Source organism: Dreissena polymorpha, chromosome 12, assembly GCF_020536995.1.
Source record: "Dreissena polymorpha isolate Duluth1 chromosome 12, UMN_Dpol_1.0, whole genome shotgun sequence".
In the NCBI taxonomy this organism is placed as follows: domain Eukaryota; kingdom Metazoa; phylum Mollusca; class Bivalvia; order Myida; family Dreissenidae; genus Dreissena; species Dreissena polymorpha.
Genome location: NC_068366.1, coordinates 45,528,661 through 45,553,594, shown reverse-complemented (window position 1 = coordinate 45,553,594; position 24,934 = coordinate 45,528,661). Strand labels below are relative to the sequence as shown.

Sequence of the window (24,934 nt, the reverse complement as noted above, 5' to 3'; positions counted from 1 at the left end):
TTCATTTGCAAACATTCTTTCTTGTGAATATTCATGTTTTGAAATGTGTTTCTAATTGTAATTCTAAAAAGAGATGCAACATTTGTGCTGGCAAAGTTATAACAGTTTTCACATTAGACAGTCTTCATTTAGAATTAGTTTGTTTCTATAATAGGCAAAATATTTGAAAACGTCAAACGCTAAAACTTTCCTTTAAATGTTCATCATTTATTTCCGTGAAAAGGGGAATAGGGTTCCGACCTCCAACCTACGTGAGCGACTTATCACTGTCGTATTTCTATTGTGAGTGTGTATTCATTTTAAAACAATGGCTACGCCCGAGCCTTTCGTGGCTATTTACTTCAAACAAATATTAGAACAAACAAATCGAAACTATTATCATCAATATACTTCCTGGTGAAGCTGAAAGGTGGGTGAAATTTGATTTATTTTAAAATAGTTTTATCGTAATAAGTATGACAATATTTTCTGTTGAAGATCATTAAGATTTGAAGAAGACAAAGTTACACATTAATTGCAGAACACAACGCTGCACATTAATTGCAGATTGCTTTATGGGTTAATAACACAAGTCTACTTTCGATTTGAATAGATGACTTATACTTGTTGTAAGGTAGACTATAAGATGCGTAAAACTATTTATGTACAATAATCATACAATTTAAACCTGTGAACCAATTTAAAACTATTTGTAACTTTACTGTATTTTTAAGGGTATGTTTCCACTGCTACACGTGTTGAAAAGAGGCGCAAAGCACTAAGCCACTGTTCATTGCTTAATTGTTATACCTAAGGTATTTCTCAAAAAGATTTCACTCTTTATTTACCAGAGCGTTATACTTATGAGTTTTGCAAGGCAACCGTTCCCAGCTCGGACTAGTTCTAGAAATTCTAATAGAGGAAGGTAAGTGCGTAGACCATCGCGAATAAATTTAAAGTATGGCACTAATTTGTTATTTTATGTTTATATTTTAAAGGGGCCGTCCAACAGATTGGTAAATTGACAAAATTTAAAAAGGTTGTTTCAGATTCGCAAATTTTCGTTTTTGTTATGATATTTTTTAGGAAATAGTAATACTGACCATTTACCATGCTCTTAAATATCCATTATATGCATCTTTTGACGATTTGAAAACCTGAAAATCTATAAAGCGTCGTGCGACGCGAAACGATTGAATAATATGGAAAGTTCTATTGTTGTAGTTATATTTTGGAAAACTACGTGGATCGCTTATATAGGTAAAAACTTTCTAAGTATGAGCATGGATGGTCGAGTGGTCTAGGCGGGAGACTTTTACTCCAGAACTCCAGGGGTCAGTGGTTCAAGCCCTGTTGAGGGTTACTTTTTTTCCTTTTTTAAAATTGTATTCTTGTTTTTGTACTGGGGATTTTTAGGTAAAAGGTTTAAATTTATCAATATAAAGCTTTTAATGACATGCTTCAATACATGCCAAAATCTGTTTAACGGCCCCTTTAAATTGTGCATTTTATATATAATTAAATCACTAATTACTTTACACTATTCTGTGGTTTATTTTGTAACTGCGAAATACACACATGACAACAAATAAATGTTTGCGCTTGACTGGTTTATCATAATAGCATGAGCTTATTTTTGTTCGGTAGATATTCGGAAAGTCCGGTGCCTGGACGTTAGTTAAACGGCTTTTATATTGGTTTATTTTACAGCATGAAATTAAAGATTTCAGAAAAATGCTTTGTTAAAGTATGTACAAATTGTATAGATCATTCATCGACGCGCATAAACGTTAGTGATGGCAATACGTTGATTTTTAAGTTTAAATCAATGTGCGGCGTGTAATCTATAAATGGCACACCACGAGGATGATGTATTGTATCAACCACAATTATTGCTGTGCTGCATGGCTATATGTAAATAAGCAAATAAAGAAGAGCATCAATGTTCCATTTAAACTAAATTATCAACTTGAATTATTGCATAACATTTTAAAATCTCTGACAGGACTCAACTTGATTCCAATGTGAGTCAAAGGAAGAAAACCAAACCGAGCGATGTCAATCCCCCTATCAAACAAAGGTAGGATGATTCATTTATGGAAAATATATTTGTATTTATTGTCCAAACTGGTTTCTGGAACAATTGTCACTATCTTGGAAAACTCTTTATCAATGTCGCAATAACCAATTGATGTATTTATGATATTCGTTAATTGGTTTTGCTTCATATTAACTTAGTTATTTATCGTCTCTGCTTTATATTAGGTAAGGCAAACCTTTAAATATTGTTTAATGCAGCCCAACAACTGTTATAAAATGCAGGAACCCTACATCAATTAAGTAGTCAAAATAATTATATTGTGTATTATGTTGCATAAATAGTATATGTTACACTTGTGAAACGCTATTTCATAGTCAAAATTTATTTGTAGAGTGTAATTATTGATGCAGTTAAGACACGCATATTTTGTCCTGTTGGCAGCTCTGAATGCGACGTCCAGACAGAGTGTTTATGTTATTGTGACTGTGATCTTGTTTAAAAGCAAGCATTATGTGAGACATTTTATACATATCTCAATGTCCATCGGCGGCAATGGCAGTTTCGTTTTCAATATTCTATAGTAGATAAGTTTTTACCGCTTTCACATTTGAATGTTTTTGATGGTCATAACATTTCTAATATTATTTTTAACATTTGGGCCACAAAAGTCATAAATCTGAAAATTGTTCATTTGTTCTTTAATAGTAAAAATCTTATGAATTACCGTTTTGAGAATAACTGTTAGACTATGCATTCAATTGTTTTACATCCATAACGTATACTATGATGATGATAAATATTGATAGTTTACTTAGGGTTCTTCGTACCTCTGCCATGTGAAATTGTAAAAACACGTATTGGTAAAATATGTAATTTCATCCTAGCAAGTGCGCTTTAAACATTCAAAAGGACGCTACGAATAAAATCAAATGCATATGGCCTAACTTCTACATTATTTCATTCAATGCGTTGCATGCTACCTAAATGCTTTCACACATTTTTTTAGTTAAATGAACATTGTGATTATATCCTCAAAAACAATAAGAACATCCTTACAATCGGAATTGTAAGAAACATAACTCCTTTTAATGTGTTTTTTTATGACCGTCTATGACTTGGAAAATCCCATTTCAGAACCAAATCTATTCCAGAAGTGAGTAAGAACGATGATGTCCATAAAGCCGACACAACTGGAAAACCACAATTTAAAGAGGGGTATAATTTATTCTTTACAGACTCTGCCTCAGTGAGCTCGCCAAAATCACTTTCCTAATATTTTAAAATTAATCATGTTTTTTTAATTAAATTTGTGTAAGATATGAGGACGAACATTTAACTGAATAGTTCATGCGTTACATATGCAGTAATTGTCCCAAACAGGTTTATGTCAAATGACAAAAATTGTCGAACAAGTATTTTGTTTATAGATTAATGTATATAAAAGTCACAAATGGACTCAACAACTTCTATTATATATTTTAATATCTATCTCTTCATTATTTAGTGTCGGCGAATAAAAAAGTAATAGGCACAATTAAAAAAATAAGAGAAAAAACAAAAACAAATGAATAACAAATGAATGAAAATTACAATGCCATTATGGGACTTGACAGTATTTAATGCGAATATGTGGCTTCCTTTTATTTATGGAATGATGTAAAGGTGCATGTGTTGTATATTGTTCTATCTTAGCACACAGGGCGCTTCAAAAACAAGACTGGTCTGGAAAAAAACAATAAAGAGCTGACGGAAATGAAATGCAATGGATTCGTTTCTTGTTTGTTTTTTATATATTTTTTAAACGTATCAATATCAAGTTATATTTATTATTGACTTTTTAAGCTATTATCTACCATTTTCCAATACTGTATCGTATACTTGCTCATAGAGTATTTTATTACCTGATGTCTTATATAAATGATAATAATTTTTTTTTTTGCTATTTCCTCGTCGAAAAAGAAATTTGCAATGTTTTAAACTGTTACCGGTGAATATCGGACTGTTGACCGGTCAACAGTTTGAACTGTTGCCCGCTGGAATAATGACGTCATTTCGTCGAAAAAATGACGTCATTTTACAGTTAAACAATCAAAATTATTTATTTTATCTATTACTGTTAAAAATTTAGTTTGCTGTTATTTCTATGTTGGAAATTTGATCAGGTGATAAAACACTTATTTCATGGATGTTTGGTGAACAGCCTAAACTGTTGTCCCTCGGTATCAGGACTGACATTTGGAACTGTTGCCCTCGGCCCATCGGCCTCGGGCAACAGTACCAAAGTCATCCCTGATACCTTGGGAAACAGTTTTGACTGTTCACCGCGCATCCATGAAATACGTGTATAATATTGTACACGTTTATACTGTTAGACCTTTACAAATATATTAATGTTTAACATTTGTCTCAATTCATTTTACTTTTATTGCGAAATGAAAATTATTTGTTTGCAATGATTTTTGCTTATAATTAAATGTTGGAGTTGGTTACTAAGGAGAGGGACACGTATAAAAAGCAAATAAAGAATTCAGAGACATGATTGTCACGTAAGCGTAATTAATAAGATTATTTAGCTGTTTTAAATTTATAAAACTGACATTCCTGGTTCAATTAAAATATGACCTACTAGAAAAACTTATGTTTATGTGACAATATTCTGACAAGTTGTGTCTGGTTTTAATAACTTAATTACTTACCTGAAAATTCACGTATAGGTGCCGAAACATAATCTGCATATAGATGAATAAACATACACATTTAGAGTATTGTTAAATCCACAATACATTGCAAATGTGTGGTTAAAAAACAAGTTTAACTATATGTTTTACGATGCGATTGTAATCTTCCGATATTTAACATTCCAAATGATATTTACCTTTTCAGTTTCTTATTTTATAATATCAAGATTATAGATAAGCATTAAACGCAAAATTACTTCAATGAAACAAGAGGTTCTGCAAATTTTAATATGCTCAACTCGTAGCTGTTACTCTTGGAATTGATTGCCGAATTCTGATATTATAACAGTTGTCATTTCACACTTTGTGACGTCATAGTATGGTGAAACTTGATTTATTACATGGTAATATTCCGAATTATTAAACTGAAACTGCTGTATTAAACCTTAAATATTAAACCTTCGAAAAATAGATAGATATTTAACCTTGGAAATAATTCAATGTGATACCTTGAAGACACTGTAACAATTTACAGATATGTATACTTTTATAATATTATAAAAATTCGTACCATTAGCGTTTTGAAAACAATCATCACATGTAACTAAAAATAAAAATAGAATAGATTATGATGCCGAAATGTGCATCTTCGACTTCATGCAAAAGACAAACAAAGTAAATAATATACAATAATTGTGATTTTGACCATAGCTTTCATATCAATTTAAAGAAAGAAAGAAAGTTCAAAAGGCTTGACCACAAATAAAAAATAGGAATCAATTATTTATCATATTTTATGTTTTCAAGTTCCTTCTTTTAAAAAAGACAAACTCAAGACGAACTTCCTTTTATTATATTGCACATTTCAAATATAAAACAAAAGAACATATACAATAAGGGCACTGTACAGATAATATGCTGTACTACCATATTTCGAATGTGCGTTCATCAATTGTAATTAAAGCAATTAAGATGTCACGTTAATGCCATTCATATTTTAATTTTCTAGCTGCATAGGTACATTTTATCGATATCGTTTACACGCGCGTTGGCTTTTGATAACCTATGCGTGAGGTTTATCTATCCCTCAATCCGTTTCAAAGTCACAATCCTATACGTTGGCTTTTCCATGGCATCAACCCAGTTTTAATGATTTTATGTTTATGGCTGGTGCTTAGTGTTTTAAAGGAACTGGTTTGTATTTGTCCTTTTGATGATTTGCAATAAATCCATAAATACAATCCAAATAGAAATACCATGAGAGTAATGAAGTTATGACTGATCTCAAACAAAAGTTGGGAATGTATTTATACATATATTTTAGGGGTTTTAAAGAATTAATTAGTATTGATAACTGAATAAAGCCAGAGACGAGCCTTATTTATCGCAATAGTAATATAAGCTTAATTAACCCATTAATGACCAGAGTCCTATATTTGGGACACCTAGGAAATCTGGTCAGTCTTAATTATTTAAGTGGTAAATAAACCATTATCTCTGTTGTGTGTCTGTGCTATAAGTCCTTTGTATCAGGTAATACCAATTTGAGATGAAACAGAAAGAGATTTTCATGCATTCATAAGGCTGCATTTAACGACAAGGGGACTTTTTACTAATCAATATGATGTCCCAAATTTGGGACGCTAAGCACATATGTGTAAATTGTTTTAGATTTAGTATGGTCTGTAAAAATAACAAATGATATTATTGTACAACTACATTTATATAAAGGTATGTTAACAGGTTTACTCTAAATGATGTGTTGCATCTGCTTAAAGATGATGCAGACTTTCAAGACGCCGATGTGTTCATGGCTGGACCAGAAGATGCTACAAAAAGGGATGATGATAGCGGGGATGAAGACCTCGGAGGCAATATAAACAATTTGACAGGAAAACAACTTCGTGCTGATGTGACTGTATCTGTGCAAAGTGCCACCAGATCAGTCTCAAACATCACAGACACTAACCATTCGGACACATCAAAGGATGAAGATAATGATGTAGATTCTGTGTCCGATGCATCGGACACCACTATTGACTATGACGTTCAGATCCCTGTTCAACAATACCATAATGAGCAACGGATGCCCAACATTCCTAGAAGGGGAAGAAGAACGTGGTTTTGCAAAATGCATGGCTCCTGTACAGGTTATCCGCCAAATACCAGAACCAACCCATGGATCTTCTAGATTTCAGGCGGGAAATATGCAAAGTTTATCTTATACGGTATACCCAACGAGATTTGCATGGACGTCCGGTTTGGAGGGTCATGCACATTAATCGCAGAGTACCGGCTGCTGTCAGGTAAGACAGGCGCGACCACTAAATTGCGCCAAATAACACACATAAAAGGTGTGCCTTTTGTGGCGGAAAGTCAACCCAGATCTGTTTGAAGTGTAATATTGGACTCCATGACAGATGTTTCATATCATTTCATCGCCAGTGATAAATGGATATATATATTTGACAATTCAGAGACAGGTGATTGGATTGGCATGAACATGCAGAAAAACATACATTCGTGCATATTTGGAAGTAAGTGTGTCATAACTCAATGATGGAATATATACGAATATTGATATCGTATGTGTCTGGCGTCCCAAATTTGGGAAATGACTAAAATTGCATAAACCAATGATATTCCAATAGTAAATATCATTATAAAGTTTTTTTAATAGCATTATTATATTGTTCCTTACAGTTTTTTAATAAAATTGCAAAAAATAAATAATTTGGCCATTAATGGGTTAAGATATAGACAGTTTGATATAAGTAGAAGTAAACATGATGCAACCGATTTAGTGTGTGCGTACTTCAGTAAATGAATCCATCGCCAACGATGTTACGTTTAATTACAAACATATCATTTTTATGTGTTCGTATGATATAACTATGGCACTACTTTCAAAGGGAGTTAGTAGCATGTATATTCGCTCTTGTTTATGGGTCGGCTGTTATGTGTGACTCGAAATGTATTGCTGATACAATGCTCATACATATAACAAAATATTATTTAGCTGTTTTGAGGTAATATATTATCAAATTAATAAGATAAGAAATATAATTTATTTTTACTTGATTTGCAGTCGGACATACTCATTATGTTCACATTGTTTTCCCAACTAATCATTCGTTTTCGCCGCTACTTAGGATAGATAATATATTGTTCCCGCCTATAATGATCATATTAACTTAAAATTACAACGGATATTGTATACAAAAGTGCATGTTATTAATTATGAGATCCATTCGTATGCCATTCCATTTTTGGTGTAATAGGTTTACGAAGGAAACAATAATGTTTAAGTGTTAAACCCAATAGCTGTTCCAACTCAAAAAGGCTTACGCCTAAATTAATCGTGTTTTACATATATTTGGGAAGCTGTAGTGCGTACTCGATGTAAGCAATCCAAGTATTACAGGAAAAAAACACCTTATATTATACCATCCTTTTGCCTTTCCAAATCGTTGATCTAAATCGTTTCTAATCATTAGAAAGTGTGTTCATTTAAATAAAATTGTAATCTATTTTTGGAATCTGTGTCAGACACAAAATTAGTCGCTGTTTGTTTTCAGGCTTGCTGCAGAGTGTTACAGACTGGAGAAAGAGTTAAAGGAGTAAGAATGTTTTTTTTCCACAAATATGTTTTACCCTTGTGACAATCAGCAAATAAACCATATGTATAATGTTTGCCTACTGAAGTTTAATATTAAGACATACATACGTGTACACTTTTGATCGTAGCACAAGAAACGTATAGGTAAAATATAGCGATGTTGTATCCCTTTTACCTTCTGAAAATAATTTAATATCCAAAACTTTAAATGTGTAGTAGTTCGCTTTTTAAGGACATTTCGTGGCATTTGTAATCATTATTTGAGGAATCATATGTATAATACTTAATCGTTTGCTGATTAAACCATGAATAATATAAAAACTAAGTTGTCACGTTCAAATTCCACGAATGTCTTACTTAAATTAAGATTAAATGAAACTATTTTTTTTACTGAATCTCAAATAGCTAATACATCATTCAACAGAACATTTCACAAGTCAGTGCAAACATTTTTGCGCATATTCTTTTATTAAATTTTAATTTTAAAGGAAGAACAAGTCGTTCGTACAATAGATGCGATATCTGGCATAGTTGTTTATAGTTTGTATACACATAAAAATGTGTATTATAAGCTGCTTCAATTTTGCGAAACGCAGTCGTTATATCCAGTAGCATTATATAAATATAAAAACGTGTTAAATTAAATGAGGTCCAATGTTAACATGAATGAAATGATTAGATATAGACAACGTTTATTTTTATTTTCTTGTAAAGTAACAATTGTGTTTTTATTTTTTTATTTTTTTATATAGGACTTCCAACAAAATATATGAGCTGACCTCAGCTAATGACGACCTTAAGACAAGGTAACCAATGTTAATTAATGGTTATTTTAGCATAAACTTAACGCTTTTGTTCTAACAAATATATTGGTAGAAATAAAAAAATAAATAATGCTAAAAATCCCATATACAGTGGAACCCCTCTAAACCGGACACCCCCGGGACCAAGAAGAAATTCCGGTTTGAGAGGATTCCGGTTTAGAGGGGACATTGACTTGTTTACTTTCAGAAGGTCAATTACATAGCCTAATGTGGAAAAAACACTTTCAGCATATTTTCATAGTTTTTTTATATCTAACATTCATTTATACTGCATCACATACGAAAAACACGTCGCTAATTTTGTTGATTCGAAAGCAATATCAGTCACAAAATAGATCAAACAATGCACCCTGAAAAACAATCAATTGTATACATGCCTGCACGTATTAGGTGAATTAAGTTCATTTTCACACTGAAAAACTTTTTTGTACGATATCCCTGATCGTCGACTTTTGTACCCGATATTTCTCTGAAAGCATCTTGAGTGTAGTTTTGGAAACATCTCTGACTCTTTAATCAGTTAGATTTTGTCTTCTAGAGACAAATTCCACGCGACATTGCTTAGAAAGAGTTTCGGACATTTTTAGTTTAGTTATCTTAATTACCAATTTGAAAATCTAAATGAATATATAAATGCAACTGCTTCAAGAACTCTGCAAATCACCATTTTATATGACACTCGATAAGAAATTGTAATAAACAACACAAAATTAAATAGCATAAATATTATTAAAATTTAGCACGGCGTCCTATATCAAAAACAAAACATACTAAAGAACTCTATGTTTGTTATCAGTAATTATAATCAATATTATCACATCTATTTAGCGGTATGTACATCACAGGACAAGTATCTTTAAATTGTTTTGCGATTTTTACAGTTTGCAAATTTTTCGACCACCTTTATTAATTTCACGCGTCTTTAATCCGCTATTCACAACTTTTTGACACTAGGTCTGAGGTGCAATAAACAGGCCCTGTGCAGTTTAGAGAGGTACAATTACGTATGGCATTACCCAATTTTGATCCAAAGAATGACCGATATTCGGAATTGAGTGGATGCCGGTCTTGAGGAGATATTTTACGCATGGTTGAATAGGGAAACAAATGGGACTGGACAATTTGTCCGGTTTAGAGAGGATTCCGGTAGAGAGAGGATCCGGTTCAGAGGGTTTCCATTGTATCTTAAAAGATTGAGCTCGCTGCTCGGTGCTAAGCTGCAGGACAATAACCCGAACATTGCGGACTTAAGTGATCCAAAGAGACCTACACAGCTGAGAGATTTATTTTCTGGATTTTACGACGATGAGTGTACGAACAGCTTCGAAATAATTATAAAAGCAAACAAATCCGAGGTGGTCGTAGTGGGCATGTTGCTTAACGCTTGCGTGGTTAGTATGTGTTTCTTATGTTATTAAAGAACAGTCTCAATATATGGTCATACCTAGCTGTAGTGTGCAAATAGAATTAGACATTAAATACAATGACCATTACAGAGTTGAAACCGCAACGATTTTTTAATGCAGTGATGATGAAATGAATTTCTGTTGTTGCCATACTGTTTATTGTGTGATAAGTGGATCGACCACGAACTGATTCTCGAGTATTAACGACGTAAACTTTTGTATTTACTTACTTGATACATTAAAAGAAACGTACTTTAATCAATTGTGTCTAAATACAAACAACAACAAACCCAGCAGTGGTCACTACAAAATGGCAAACACTGCATAACAGTGTGTTTAATTCGATTTAGGCAATATACAAACGCTGTACAACCAAAGCTTCAACAGATTTACAGGATTTGCTTCGTGATTTTGCGTTCAATTCGGTAATTTGTATTAATATATATATATTTGTGTAATTCATATCAACACCATTATGTTCTAAGGAAAATTGTTATAAAACACATCAGATAAATGATAATTGTGAAGTCTCTAATAGATTACATGTTCGATATCATAACGGACTATTGCCGCCGTCCTGTAATTTTGGTTATCTTAGGGTAACTGTATCAATATTTTTGGTTTATATCAATGTAAACGACTTTATCGAGAATGTGTTTCAATTAATATCACAAGCAATGCAAGTGCCATTAAAACTTTATTTGCTCTGAGTATGATGATGACATATATCTTAATACTTGAATGCCACTATGTATACAGATAAACGAACAATGCATTCAGATTATTAAATATATGTAAATGAGTTGTAAATTATCGGCATTGATCCTAGTGAATATCTGCTGATTTAAAATCGGGCTAATAGGTATACTTTCATTACATTGGTCGTTAAAGAGAACTGTAGGTACATACGCGTATAATATATTATATTGGTGAATTTGGTAGCTACAGCCGTTTGACAAATTAGTCGATTTACTTTAAAATTGTCGGATGTGTCTTTTTGTAAGTGTATGACCTCCTTTTTGCAGAGTTCGGATGTACAATTGCTGAAGCAACTGAAAGACAAGCGGAAGAAAATAACACCAAATGAACAATTACAAAGCGTAACATGCTTTTAAAATGTTAAAACCATTTGTAAAAAAAAGTGAAAACAGTTAGGCATGAACATCAATTAACGCAAAATTTTCCCAAAATTAGTTCAATACTTACAAGTAATATGCCCCAATTATTTCAATTTAATATTGTTTATGATTGAATTTCGCAATGATACATGTATTAGGAAATTAACCCATTATATGTGTTATACATATAAACTTGTCAAGTGTATGCGTTTACACCGAAAACGTATCTAATTTTGTTATTACTCGCAAGGGCGCAAAAACTTATTACCTGCGGCTTACATGGTTTGCTGCACAACGTTCGATCAAAACATGACTTTGCAAAAAGCATGTATTTTTTTTAAGTAAAAACTCAAAATGAAATACACATGAAGTCAGTTATTTTATGTCATCATGTTACTTTTTCATCTTAATGTTGAGCCAGTTATGTTGTAGTTTGGCCTGACATTTTGAATAAGTATGTTTAAAATAATGCAAACCTTATATTTGTAAGTGTAATTTATTATCAGAGTATAGTTTGATGATTTAAATTATATTAATTGAATAAAGATGAATAAAGATTTTTTAATTACTAAACCGCATAATAGTTAACGAAACACATTTGTTAGCACTGAATTCCAGAAACGCAGTGGACTTCGTGAAAAACGAAACAGTGCAGTCATTGAAATCTTTTTTTTCCAGGAAATAGCAAGTGCCATGAGAGAATTGTTCGGTGAAGAAACTTTCCAACACAAACAAATCCAGGCGTACGTTCAAAAGTGTCTCGAAATATGCTGGTCAATGGCAGTACAATACCCGCCTGTTGTCATGGATACAGAGATCAAAAGGGATGGTCAACCGTTTGATTACGCAGCGTATCGACCGTACACACAGTCGGGTCCTTTTTTCGACTTTATTGTGTGGCCGGCACTATATCTCAACGAGGGTGGGGGCCTTCTTTATAAAGGAGTAGCTCAAGAAATGGGTTCAGATGAATCAAAAGTTGTAAAACAGAATTTACAGCAAACCAACCAATCGTCAAGAAAACAAACCATGAAGTGAATCGTCAGTAAATTTCATTCACATATATATTATGTTATACTTTGTATGATGGTAAGGATGCATACGTGTCTTGATTTTGTGTTTTTCATTAGATGTTCAATATATATATATATATATATTAATTTTCTTTGGACCAAATCCAAAAGGTCCTTATTTAAAGCAACACAATAACGAAATAACTATCTTGTCTATATACAGTTGATACGTGTTTAAATCATGAAATTATCGGATGAGTACGGACTTAGTCATGCATTTAACATCGCTCATGATATAAGTAATTAAAAATTAAGAGCATTTAAGTCAAATATTGAATATGACATTTACATAGAGTTAGTTCCGAAAAAAAATAAGATTGTATTTATGCCGATTAAGATTATCGGTTCATTTCCTTCGAAGACAGGCAGGTAGATATAATGAAAACACTATCGCTAGACAAGAAAGATAATATCCTGTATGTATAATTTTCTTTGTTGTAATTCCACGGATATTGTGGGCGAATTTCATTTTGTATGTATTTGTTCAACATTTGTTGATATAAGAAAGAAGCAAATACAAATATTACTATAAAAATCCGTCTGTTATTATTATTAACGTATTACGTGTGTACAATTGCTACTATCAACCAATAGGTCTGAACTAACAAAACTGTTTTATTTGTTCAGGATTCGTTGAGTATTAGATCAATTTTGGTAAAATCGTATAACGAATTTATCAATTGTTATCCTGTTCACTTTAATATATACTTGTTGTCTTTATATTAATGGTTGTTGACATTTGTTTTCTGCGCGTATACATGTTGACATATATAAATACAAACCACATGTAATGATGACGATGTACATTGTGCAAGTAAAATTAAATGTCTGTCTGTCTGTCTGTCTGTCTGTCTGTCTGTCTGTCTGTTTGTCTGTCTGTCTGTCTGTCTGTTTTTCTGTTTGTCCGCCCGCCCGCTCGTACGTCCGCCCGCCCGCCCGCACGCCCGCCCGTCCGCCCGCCCGACCACCCGCCCGCCCGCCCGCCCGCCCGCCCGCCCGCCCGCCCGCCCGCCCGCCCGCCCGCCCGCCCGCCCGCCCGCCCGCCTGCCCGCCCGCGCGCCCGCCCGCCCGCCCGCCCGCCCGCCCGCCCGCCCGCCCGTCCGTCCGTCTGTCTGTCTGTCTGTCTGTCTGTAACCATTTTGTCGCTCTGCAGATATAACTTTCGTTCGGGCGTGTTGTCTTGTTAAATACTTTCAGACCCACAAACACACCAAACTAATATGGCTTATATCAGCCATCATACTAATCACTTTCACAACTAAAGTAAAAAATGTATAGCCGATTACCATGCGTTTAGATGCAAACCAGCTTCAAAACATTATTTGATACATTTTGCGATGCACTAGCGTGTATTATAGACATTATTATTTCAGTTTGTGAGTCCATGCTTAAGCAGCGGTGGTAATCACGTGGTTATAAAGATGGCGACGTCCATTCCGAGGCATATATATTTCGCCGTTTTTTGCCCTTTATTACTTGTATTATTTTTTTAATTCCTCTCACTTTCCAGCTATATTAGCAAAAAAGTTGCTGGTGTTTATTGCATGGTGATATTCGCATCATGTCTCGACTTTACTTGCTGCGGAATTTCTAAGCGGGATGACCTAATTAGGGTTTCGCTTAGAAAATTTGCAGGGAGTAAAGTCGAGATATAAAGCGAATTTATATAAACGCTATTCACCTTTTTACTGATATGGCTAGAAAGTGAGCGTCATTTAAAAAAAAGTAATAAGGGTTATAAAACGGCAAAAAATGACTCGGAATGGAAGTCGCCTGCTTGACTGTCACGCGAATACCCCCTCTGTTAAGACCAACAGGCGCAATAAGTTAAGCTTCGTCATAGTGGTCATTTTCGTGCAAAGAAGATTGTTCACAAGATATTATTCTGCCTCTAAATGGAAAATATATATACACGAAAGTGAATATTAACTACGGTAACACATTACTCATCGCAATGAAAAGATTAACCAAATTATTAAATAAGTTAAATGCTAATGTCAGAGTGTTCCCGAGATATTGTGCGGATAAGATTGTTATATAGTGCAAGCCATAATAGCTTCAAGATAACATTTGATCACATTTATTGAAGGTCTTCCTTCCCATCTATCACAAGTTTATCACAAGCATACTAATCTCAATTTTCATTGGTCTCCAAGTCTTACGTTTCGTACGGAAATTATTAATCATGTTATGTCCCCATGACCTTGAGAATTGATCTTAACAAATGAAAATTGACGTCGTTCTTACCTGCCAACCAGCCGACTAGTATGTAAAAATAAGTACACACCCACTTCTGCGAAGGTTGCGAATAAAAGATGCAATATTTTTTTAACACAATAACCATGTGTACTGGTATATTGCAAATACGTTTTTTTACGAAGGTATATGTATTTAATAAACAAACCTCTGAGTGCAGCATGAATATATATACATATACATATTAATGTCAGCGATAGCTCTAGTTATTTATTGTATCAGACATATAACGGTTTCAAAACATGATCTGGATGTTCATTCTGCTATTGCTTCAGAGACAAATGTTAAATAAAGAATGTGGGTAGATTTTGGTGATATTGATATCGGAGATTTCCATTAATGATTCACGTTTGCTTTGTTAAGAATATAAAAAATTAATAAAAAGTTGACAGCCTAGTTCAATCTCAGCAGCGTTTTAAATGTGCCAATTACAAATGAATAGGGTCAGAGTGACATGTTAGCGATTCCATACAGAAACAAACACCAAATCAATAGTTTTTATAAAAAACTTTGCATACGAATGATTAAGCCACCATTTAAATACCCAAAATCCTGTACACTGCATCAATATTAACATTATAAACTTACGTTATGACTATGTATACACGTAAAAATCAAATAAAAATTGTATAATAGTGGTTACAAAAAATCTTCGGCCCGTATTGCTTGGCGTGAAACAGAAATAACAACAAAAAATAAATGTACTTATTTCGTTTCGACTGACATACATTGTGCAATAAATGTCTCAAATATGTATCGAATCGTATTTGCTTTGACATAATTTTGGCGACAAGACCATTTCTACTTTGTTCTATTGTTAACTGCTTATATAGATATACGAGCTTATTTTACTACATTAATCAATATTCGAAATATTCACCAAACAAACACATACCATCAAGCTTGAAACCGCTAAAAGCAGATCGCTAGACAGAAACAATATTAATAAACCTGATAATTGAGTAAATGCAGCCATCAAAAGCCGGTATGATATATACACATTAATGTTAAGTACGTAGAAATAAGGAAACGACAAATAAAGCAAACATTAATCATACATTTGCATATTAGATGATCACGTTAATAAGTTTAATATCGGTTGATAATAGGAGGTGTAAGAATATTAGTTTCCACCCGACTTCTTAGTTTGAGCACTGATATTGAATAACATGATCACAGTAGGTTAAGACTATATCACGTGTGGGTTTCCGACGGATTTCAGTGGTCGTTATCAACCTTAGGCGACTTCAGCTGATTGGATTCTTAAAGGCAATCGATCGTAAGAAAAGTGCGGCCTGAAACAAGCTGGCGACTAGATACCTATTTTTAGGCGATTATCTGACTGTTTAGCGATTGAATGGCGACCGATTGTCGATAGTCGGTGTGCGTCACATTTTTATTTGTTATCAATTTAGGGCAGTTTTTCACACGAGTGAATAATACTATCTTTTTTTTTGGCACGACTGATTCCAATTTCTGCTGTTAATCATAAACGTATGGGTAGATCAAAATGAGAGATATAACAATGACGCTGGCTGCGAGAATATGATGAGACCTTTATAGATTACTTTCGCATGTAGGACCTTGCATTTCTCGAAAAAGGTTATTGCATGTTGATCTCCCTTATTGCTACCGACACTCTTCACGCGCTCTCTGAAGAAACACCATAAAAGCGACAATGCGAAACAATTTCACGATGTAGATGCATATCGGTGGCCTTTCTGTCAAAATGCTGCCTCTCTGTTCATTCTTGGCTGCCGCTCTGTCATAAACAAGGAAATGGATGATCGATATTCACAAAACAGGTAAGACAATCTAAAATTAAAACCCGTTAACACATGTGTGCATAAAAAGAGCTGATCCATGAGTTGAAGCATACATCCAGCTACAGGTTCAAGGTATTCCGCAGGTCCAAACACTTATCACAAGCTCTATCGAAGATGGAATGATGACGAGGGTGGTGGAACAATCGTGCATACATGCCACTTTGATGACTTTTTAACATATCTTTTCCGTAATATGTCAAATATCTAGTGTCATTGATATCATCTTTATGATAAAATTTTTACATATAGTCTACGCTATATAGTAATTTTCATCAATTTTACTTACAAAATGCCTTCTTTCGCTTTCGTTGTGGCACGGAAAGCCTCTCGATCGGCTCACTTTTCTGGCACGGAAAGCTTAATCGTCGATTGACATTTTTATTTTTTTTCAGTAAAATGAGTTTAACACCTGTTAAAAGTATCGGTAGTAAAATTGTAAAATGTCAGAATACTGGATGTAAATATCAAAGGCGAAAGGGGACTTTTAACGTAATTATTTGGACTTACGCTATCGGCTACATATTTGAAGTATTTAAATGTACATTTTTAAATCCATCAGTAATGAAGATCGCGTTGATGAATTGCAGAAATAATGTAAACATAATGGTGACAACGTGTTTACAATTTTATCTTTCAATTTTCGCTAATAGCTCAAAACACAAAAAATGTGTGCAGAAATATTTAAAAATGAAATATTTACAGCTAAAAAAGGGCAGACATGCAAGATTAAATTTTGTTAAAGTCTAGCCTATAATAAGTCATATCCACTCGAGAAGAGAACTATGATATATCGAGCGGTTAAGTTCCCTTGCCAGAAAAGTGAGCCGATCGAGAGGCTTTCCACGCCACAACAAAAGCGAAAGTACTAGGCATTTTGTAAGTAAAATTGATGAAAATTACTATGTAGCGTACATTTATAGTAAAGATTTGATCATAAAGATGATATCAATGACACTAGATATTTGTCTTATTACGGAAAAGCTATGTTCAACCACCCTCGTCATCATTCCATCTTCGATAGAGTTTATGATTAGTGTTTGGACCTGCGGAATACTGTGAACCTGTAGCTGGATATTTGCTTCAACTCACGGGCCACCTCTTTTTATGCACACATGTGATTACGGGTTTTAATTTTAGATTGTCTTATTTGTTTTATGACTAACGATCATCAATTGTCTTGTTTATGACAGAGAGGCAGCCAAGAATGAACAGAGAGGCAGCATTTTGACAGAAAGGCCACCGATATGCATCTACACCGTGAATTTGTGGCCGTACCGAAAGACCACCGTAACGCGCAATCTCGCTAACTGTAGATGATCGATCGATATTTGGTATACAGTGTGTCTCAGAGTGATTGTTTATGTCTCTTTTCATTAATACATGTTAACTTCATCGCACGTGTTGTTTCTATGTCATATTTGCGACCTCAAACTTGCTATCGATGTTCAAAGATTTTAATTACAAATATATATTGTTAAATTCATAAAGCGTGATATAGTCTCAATGAATTTAACAAAGGATTTATTTTAAAGTTGGTATCATATACTCTAAATTTGAACCAATAACAAAAAGAACTAACACATTTAACTTAAAGTTCATTGATATGTTCGGCTTGTGCAGGTAGCCTCGGTTTATTTACATAAACCATTTTACATAAAGTTAACCATATCACGTTTACAAGCGTTTGTTTTCTTAACCCTGAACTGGTACCCAGCCCAGGCAATAATACCGCTTTACGCATCGAACGGATACCAGCGAATATTTAAACTTGAAGGCGGAAGTTTTTAACGGTCGCTTAGCAAATAATGTCAGGATTCGACATTTAAAATGTAACTAATGTGTTTCTGTGCTGTGATTTATTTCTGATGGAGTTTTTATTATATTGGCGATATAGATTTCTATTTAAAGCATCGCAAAATTATGTCGTTATGTGAGTTTGAACGAATGTATTGCTGAGCTATTGATAGTTTATTCAATAGGTTAAACTTGTATTTTCGTACCCTCCGCGCAGAGAAATAGAGATATATTAATATATCGTTTTACAAAAAGAAATGATTTTTATTTATGGTTTTATTTGCTTTATCTTTAACAGTTTCCCAACTTTGATTTGCATTCAAAACGCCTCACTTGAAAGTGATTATTCGCCAATAATGAAATTGTAAACGGTATAAGGGATTACTATTTGAATGGCGCCGAAATAAGACATGTACGAACACGCGTTTTAAGTTCATCGTACATGTGCTGTCGTTTTTATTATCATTGTGTGCTAATGTTTGTATTATTATGTTATCATTGTCTTTATTTCAAATTTTCAGACACTAGTTTGTATTATGTGAAAAAGACGTAAATACAAATCTCAGGTGAGTACATTATTTAAATATTATGATTATTGAAATGTAACACTCTTGCATTTGAGAGTACATTGTTTGCAAAGTTATAATTATCTTTTAAATCGATGGGAAAATAACACCTTAGGCGCATCAGCACTAATGCAACACCTTTAATTGCTATAAATTATAAATGTGTCCAACCAGAGCATGCAACTAAATGTATTTTCCTTTAAAATGTATGCCCCCATATGCTGATATGCTAGTTGATGGGGTTTGAAGTTATTTGCATTAACAGATATGGATGTGTTTTCCAAATTGAATTTATTTGTTTAGTTATCCAGGATGGCGGAATCGTGTATAAGCATCCTTAAGCTGCTTATTATGATGAAAAGGAAGGAGATACAAAGAGGAATAGATCAGGTGACTTTTCACAATTAAAAATACGTGAACTCCCATGCAGCGTTTTTTTTGTATTTTAAATCCTGCTCCACAATCTGTCAATACAATAAAACACTATGTATTTTAACTATTTTTTTATATTTTTTTCCATTTCTATAATTTCTTTCAAATGCAGTATATATTTACCAGCTATTATCCTTCCTATTCATTTCAAACCTATTTACAATTCGTGTAGAACTAGAGCCAAAGATGCATTATAACTGTAAATTGATTTACCTTAAGTTCATTGAAAGTGACATTATTGATTTAGCTGCTGATTATAGTTATACTGTTATTATGTTTATTATGAAGATCGAACATGCTCCTCAACTGACAGAAAAGCTTAAGGAAATGCAGAAAGACATACACAGACTCAAAAAAGAAAACGAAGGTAAAGCTATATTTTAACAAACCACGAGGCTGATCCTTTTATCATCCGTTTATAGCCGACGTTTATATCGTAATTCTAGGAAAACGATAACATACAAACTGTTATATAACCTATAAGACGGATCGAACTAATCGATCGAAGAAATTCGGACTGTTGTGTGCCGGTGAATTGTATCGCAAGAGTCGATTGCTTGATGTTGTCGCAATGTTACAAATTAAACAAAGTTTTACTCGATACAACTCACTTATACATCACAGTGCTCTAATAGTTATTTCATTATCAACATCAAGGATAAAAACAAATCGAAAATATGTTATTGCTAAATTTATATACAAGAAAACGAATCCCGTGTTTTGAAAAGACTTTGCATGACAAGTTCACAATTCAGTGCGTGTCTCATGCAGGTCTCAAAGTGAACCGGGTGTTCAAAATGTTGCTAAACAGGTCAAGGGTATACATAGCACATAACAGTTCCCCGATTACCAGTCTTTGAACGCGGAATTGAATACTTTCGTCTTTAGTATAACGAATTCAAATACAGTAACATGCACCCTTTATTGTAAATACTCCATTACTGGACAAAAGTATTATGCCTGTTTTAGAACTGCAGCAAAACAGAAAAAGTACTGAACGGGTTAATTATAGTCACGCGTTTAACGAGAAAAAACTGAAGAAAATCGAAAAGGAGCTTGCGAATACGAAACAAGAATTGGATGACGCAAACAATAGGTACGCCTTCGAGTTGTTTTATGATAAAGAGTTAGTATCTTCTGTTTTTAGATGTTACACATTTCTTCTGCGCATTTTTTAACATAAATATTGATGAAATACTTCCTTTAACTTTCTGCTTTAACCGATGATTTAAGATACACAGTTTGAAACATTGATTCACTATTTCGCGGTCAAACATATGTTTAATAGAACAAAGCCACTAGGTTCAACATAAAGATTTAATAAGTTACATGTATCTTAACGCCTTTTATCAGAACAAAACATGGAAATATGCCAGTGTCAATTAAATACATATTGTCAAAGGATAAGCACAGCTGCCAAACTATATAAGCATATATACCAGGCACTAACACTTCTCGATAACTCTTGACAAACGTAGTTGGTTTCTAGTGACAACGCAACCAAATGATCATCTGTTTTCTAACCGCAGTCGGATTTTGATTGATTCCGAAAACTCATTTGATCATTTACATGGATGATCTGATTGGTGACATCACGCCAATTATACGTACATGTTTAATGAAATCAGATAAGAATCGTTAAAGATATATTTGACCGAAATTGGAAAAAAGATAAATAATAGTTTTACACGGGCACCATTAAACATAAATAAATGTGATCTAAATACGTGGGACAGGAATAATATGTATACAAATTTATTAATTTTATTAATGTAGCAACAAGTTGCAATTTATTCAACATACATTAACCGTAAATGGTTTGTATTCAGACTGAGTCAACTTATGGGGAGAAAATTGACAGACAACAATCCGGCTATCGCCGATCTGAACGACGTCAACAGACCTCAGAATCTTGGTCAGCGATATTCAGAATTGTACGACAATCAATGGACCGATGCCTTCGGTTCTTTACAGAAGGATCCTTCTTTTGAAGACGAGAGACAAATTTTTGACATGCTTCTAAACGTTCTTGTGGTAGGTCATTTGCAGGAATAAATTTAGCGTTTACCCCCTTCGACGATATTGTTTTGCACCTGCCCGTCGACCGGTTGGTTGGTCGGGCCGATGGTCTGATGGTCGGTCCATAGGTCATTTCGTTTGAGCTATATAACTTGAGAACGCTTTGACATGACATCATGCAAATTGGTTATTCGAGATAAAACAATACTTGATTGTGAAGTAAATAGGTTAATAACAGTGACTTATAACATGAAACAATATAGATACAATATAGATCCAATAGTCAGTTTCAACATCCAAATTAACAATCCCTCTAGTAGACGTTCAACGATGATAACAGATCTTAACAATATAATTTCTGAATTATTGAAACAATGCGGTACTGCCTGCAGTAACTTTGTATTTACAACAATACATTTTTTTCAGCAAGTTAAATTACCAAAATTTAAATATTATTTATGACGGATTTCATACAGTGGGGAGTGCAATTTAAAGTTTGTGTAAGTGTAGGAGTGCACATACACGTTTTGTAAACTGAACATGTTGTTTTTGTATTGATATGCTAGTAAAAAAGTGGATTTCATTTTGCCTATTGGTTTTCAGGAATATTAAATTTGAGAAAATAGCGATCTCTCAAGCATACCGTTTGATATATTGATATAAAACAAATGTGATTTGACAAATAAACATGATTTTTTTCACAGGAATTTACTTTCAAGGAAACATTATAAAGTCTTTTGGCGTTTTCATTTCAGAAAGCCATGGACTTTTGTAAAAGAAATGCTGAGTTTCACAAACGTCATATTACAAATACGCTTCTAATGCGAGACGATGAGGTAAGACTCTTCAATAAATTTAACGTGAAGACAGAATTATAAATTGTAAACAAATGAAATTTAAGATTGAGCATTTAGAACAAAATAACATACACGTATATATACTTTCTACTAAATGTGCACATACTGATTGCAGGTATGTCAATTGACATCAACGCAATCAAAATTAATTAAAGACGTTATGAAAGTAACAGCTCCTGAATCAGGCATGCGTCTTTTCGAGGTACTTGTTTGAAATAAAATAATGTATTATATTACACATGTATTTATGATTTTTGTACTGTCATTTGTTTGACTGCAGTTTAAATATATTAAAAAGTGCATGTGTTATATGCGTGTCGCTTTTCAAGCACACGCTATTACAAACTTACATTTGACTTAAATCTCTAGTACTTTATAGTACCTTAATACTCGAATGTATTATATTATTAATAATATGTATATAGATACAATTGCCATAGATACAATTGCCATTAATGCATGCTTATTATTTCAAGAAATATCGGTCTGAGCTAGGCAGTGAAAATGCCAGGTATGCAAGATATGCGCTATTAATCACCCCATACCTGCAAGAATGTTTCTCCATCTGCTGGCTGATGTGTGTACAAGATCCACCAGTCGTGTTTGGGTCACTTCCCAAACATGGTGCAGCATTCGACAAGAACGCTTACAAGGAGTTCACACAGAGTGGTACCAACATTGACTTCGTGGTCTGGCCTGCGATGTTCTTATTTCAAGGTGGTAATGTTCTTTGCAAGGGTGTTGCTCAGGGCAAGAAAACATACACACCAGGCAACTCAAGTTCAAAGTCTGCTTGGTCATCGTCGCCTGAAGATCTGAAGTATGATTCGTATGCTAGGAAACACGAGGACAAAATACGCAGTCGAGACACAAGATCTGCTGGAACGTCGAAAACACCAGCTTATGGTTCTCATACTACTAAAGGTGAAGATAATATTCGAAGTCGAAACACACCTGATTTTCAGAGCACTACAATGCACTCCAGCAGGTCATACGATTGGCGTAATAGGTACAGCGATGCTCGTATACCACAATACATATTAGACAACTTTGAAATGTGGTCCCGAATATATCCAGCAAATGATCGCAAATTGATGGAGGCGATGGGGAGAGATAATTATTTCCGCTGTGTTGAATATTTCAAACAAAAAGGATACTTTTAAAAACTTGAACAAAATGTATGCGTAACTGTGATGAATAAACCCACAACAAAGTATGTAAAGAAGAACAACACAAAGCAGGTTAACCATCATGTTTTAGTATGTGTTTTATGACACAGTGTATGCACTTTATGAACATGTGTTTCTGTGTCTTAGATTACCAGTCGGTTTTAGATATGCTTGTTTTTGACATTCAATGTCTTCATCATTTGATAGTGTTTTATTGTTTTTTTTTAACAAAACTATCTTCATGTTTGTAATTTATTATGTTCTTTCAATCGAAGGGCTTTTTTGCCAAAGGATCGCTGATTAACAAGACAGCAACTAATTACTTTTAGAAAAAAATTAAATAGCATCTTTATTACATTTGTTTTTGTATTAATTCGTAATTTGATTTATCTAAGACCACATGTATGTTAAATTCAATGAACAAACGTGCGTACGATATAAAGTTATGTTTGATAAGAACTCCTCGTTGTCATACAATTGAACTAAATAAATGTATACATAAACATTTTGCCCGATTATTTAAAATTCGGCTAAGAAAGCAATTATCGAGGTACAGAGGAACACTTTTATTTTCCGTCGGAAGATGTTGCCTGATATTGTAATAATTGTCCTATGCTATTATGTCATACCATCATGTTTCTTTCCAAAAAGTGATTAGATTTATTGCAATAACATTCAATAATCCAGATTGAAAAACATATTAACAGTTTATCATGTAAAACGGAAAGTAATTTTAAATCGTCAAACAAAGTTTATTCGAATTACACGATCGCATGTTTGGCCTGATTCGATAAGATATGGCAGAGTCACCACTACGCGTTAATAATCATAATTTACTTATTGATACAATGCAAACATGCACTTTCTATATTTTGAATATTGTTTGGGGATAACAGATACATGTTTTGTTTTGTTTTCAATTGGGATCTTGCTACAAGCCCGAAGATATATATTGTCATAAAAATAAGACAACGATCGAGCTTAAAATGTAGGTAAAATCCTGTCTTAAACGCTGTTGTCACGTTCCGCTTCAAAATCGATGAACCTTTTAACCCATCGCTGTTGTTCCGTAAACTAGTGCGCCAGTTAGAAGACGGAGCAGTTCATGTTTCGTGCTGTATCGTTGATAATAATCACTAATGGAAGGTAGCGAACACAGTCAAATTCTAGGTTATCATCCGTGTGGACATTTTAAAGGAGCATTTAACATTTACCCATTCAAAACAAGATAAATATTAAAAGACCATTTAAAACCGGATACAGATAATATGACTTAA

At 33.6% G+C, this 24,934-nt stretch overlaps 2 protein-coding genes across 7 annotated transcripts; both read left to right on the top strand.

The window, feature by feature from the left end:
* The first annotated feature begins 351 nt into the window (after nt 1-351).
* On the top strand, nt 352-13,439 carry LOC127854234 (uncharacterized). Of its 2 annotated transcripts, XM_052389253.1 has the most exons (10): nt 352-409; nt 831-904; nt 1,985-2,059; nt 3,155-3,235; nt 8,277-8,318; nt 9,070-9,123; nt 10,334-10,532; nt 10,898-10,972; nt 11,573-11,647; nt 12,344-13,439. In XM_052389253.1, the coding sequence occupies exons 2-10, from the start codon at nt 843-845 to the stop codon at nt 12,701-12,703; spliced, it is 1,023 nt and encodes a 340-aa protein (XP_052245213.1). In that variant the 5' UTR covers nt 352-409; nt 831-842; the 3' UTR covers nt 12,704-13,439. The 2 variants fall into 2 exon arrangements, with proteins under 2 accessions (XP_052245213.1, XP_052245212.1); XM_052389252.1 differs by lacking the exon at nt 352-409 and having other exon boundaries at nt 603-904.
* Nucleotides 13,440-17,558: 4,119 nt separating this feature from the next.
* On the top strand, nt 17,559-24,012 carry LOC127854019 (uncharacterized). Of its 5 annotated transcripts, XM_052388927.1 has the most exons (10): nt 17,559-17,696; nt 18,011-18,151; nt 19,136-19,180; nt 19,484-19,570; nt 19,901-19,979; nt 20,582-20,708; nt 21,442-21,646; nt 22,387-22,467; nt 22,604-22,690; nt 22,965-24,012. In XM_052388927.1, exons 4-10 carry the CDS (start codon nt 19,493-19,495, stop codon nt 23,649-23,651), a joined length of 1,344 nt encoding a protein of 447 aa, XP_052244887.1. In that variant the 5' UTR covers nt 17,559-17,696; nt 18,011-18,151; nt 19,136-19,180; nt 19,484-19,492; the 3' UTR covers nt 23,652-24,012. The 5 variants fall into 5 exon arrangements, with proteins under 5 accessions (XP_052244887.1, XP_052244889.1, XP_052244886.1 ...); XM_052388929.1 differs by lacking the exons at nt 17,559-17,696; nt 18,011-18,151 and adding an exon at nt 17,784-17,934; XM_052388926.1 differs by lacking the exons at nt 17,559-17,696; nt 18,011-18,151 and adding an exon at nt 18,536-18,649.
* Nucleotides 24,013-24,934: the final 922 nt, after the last annotated feature.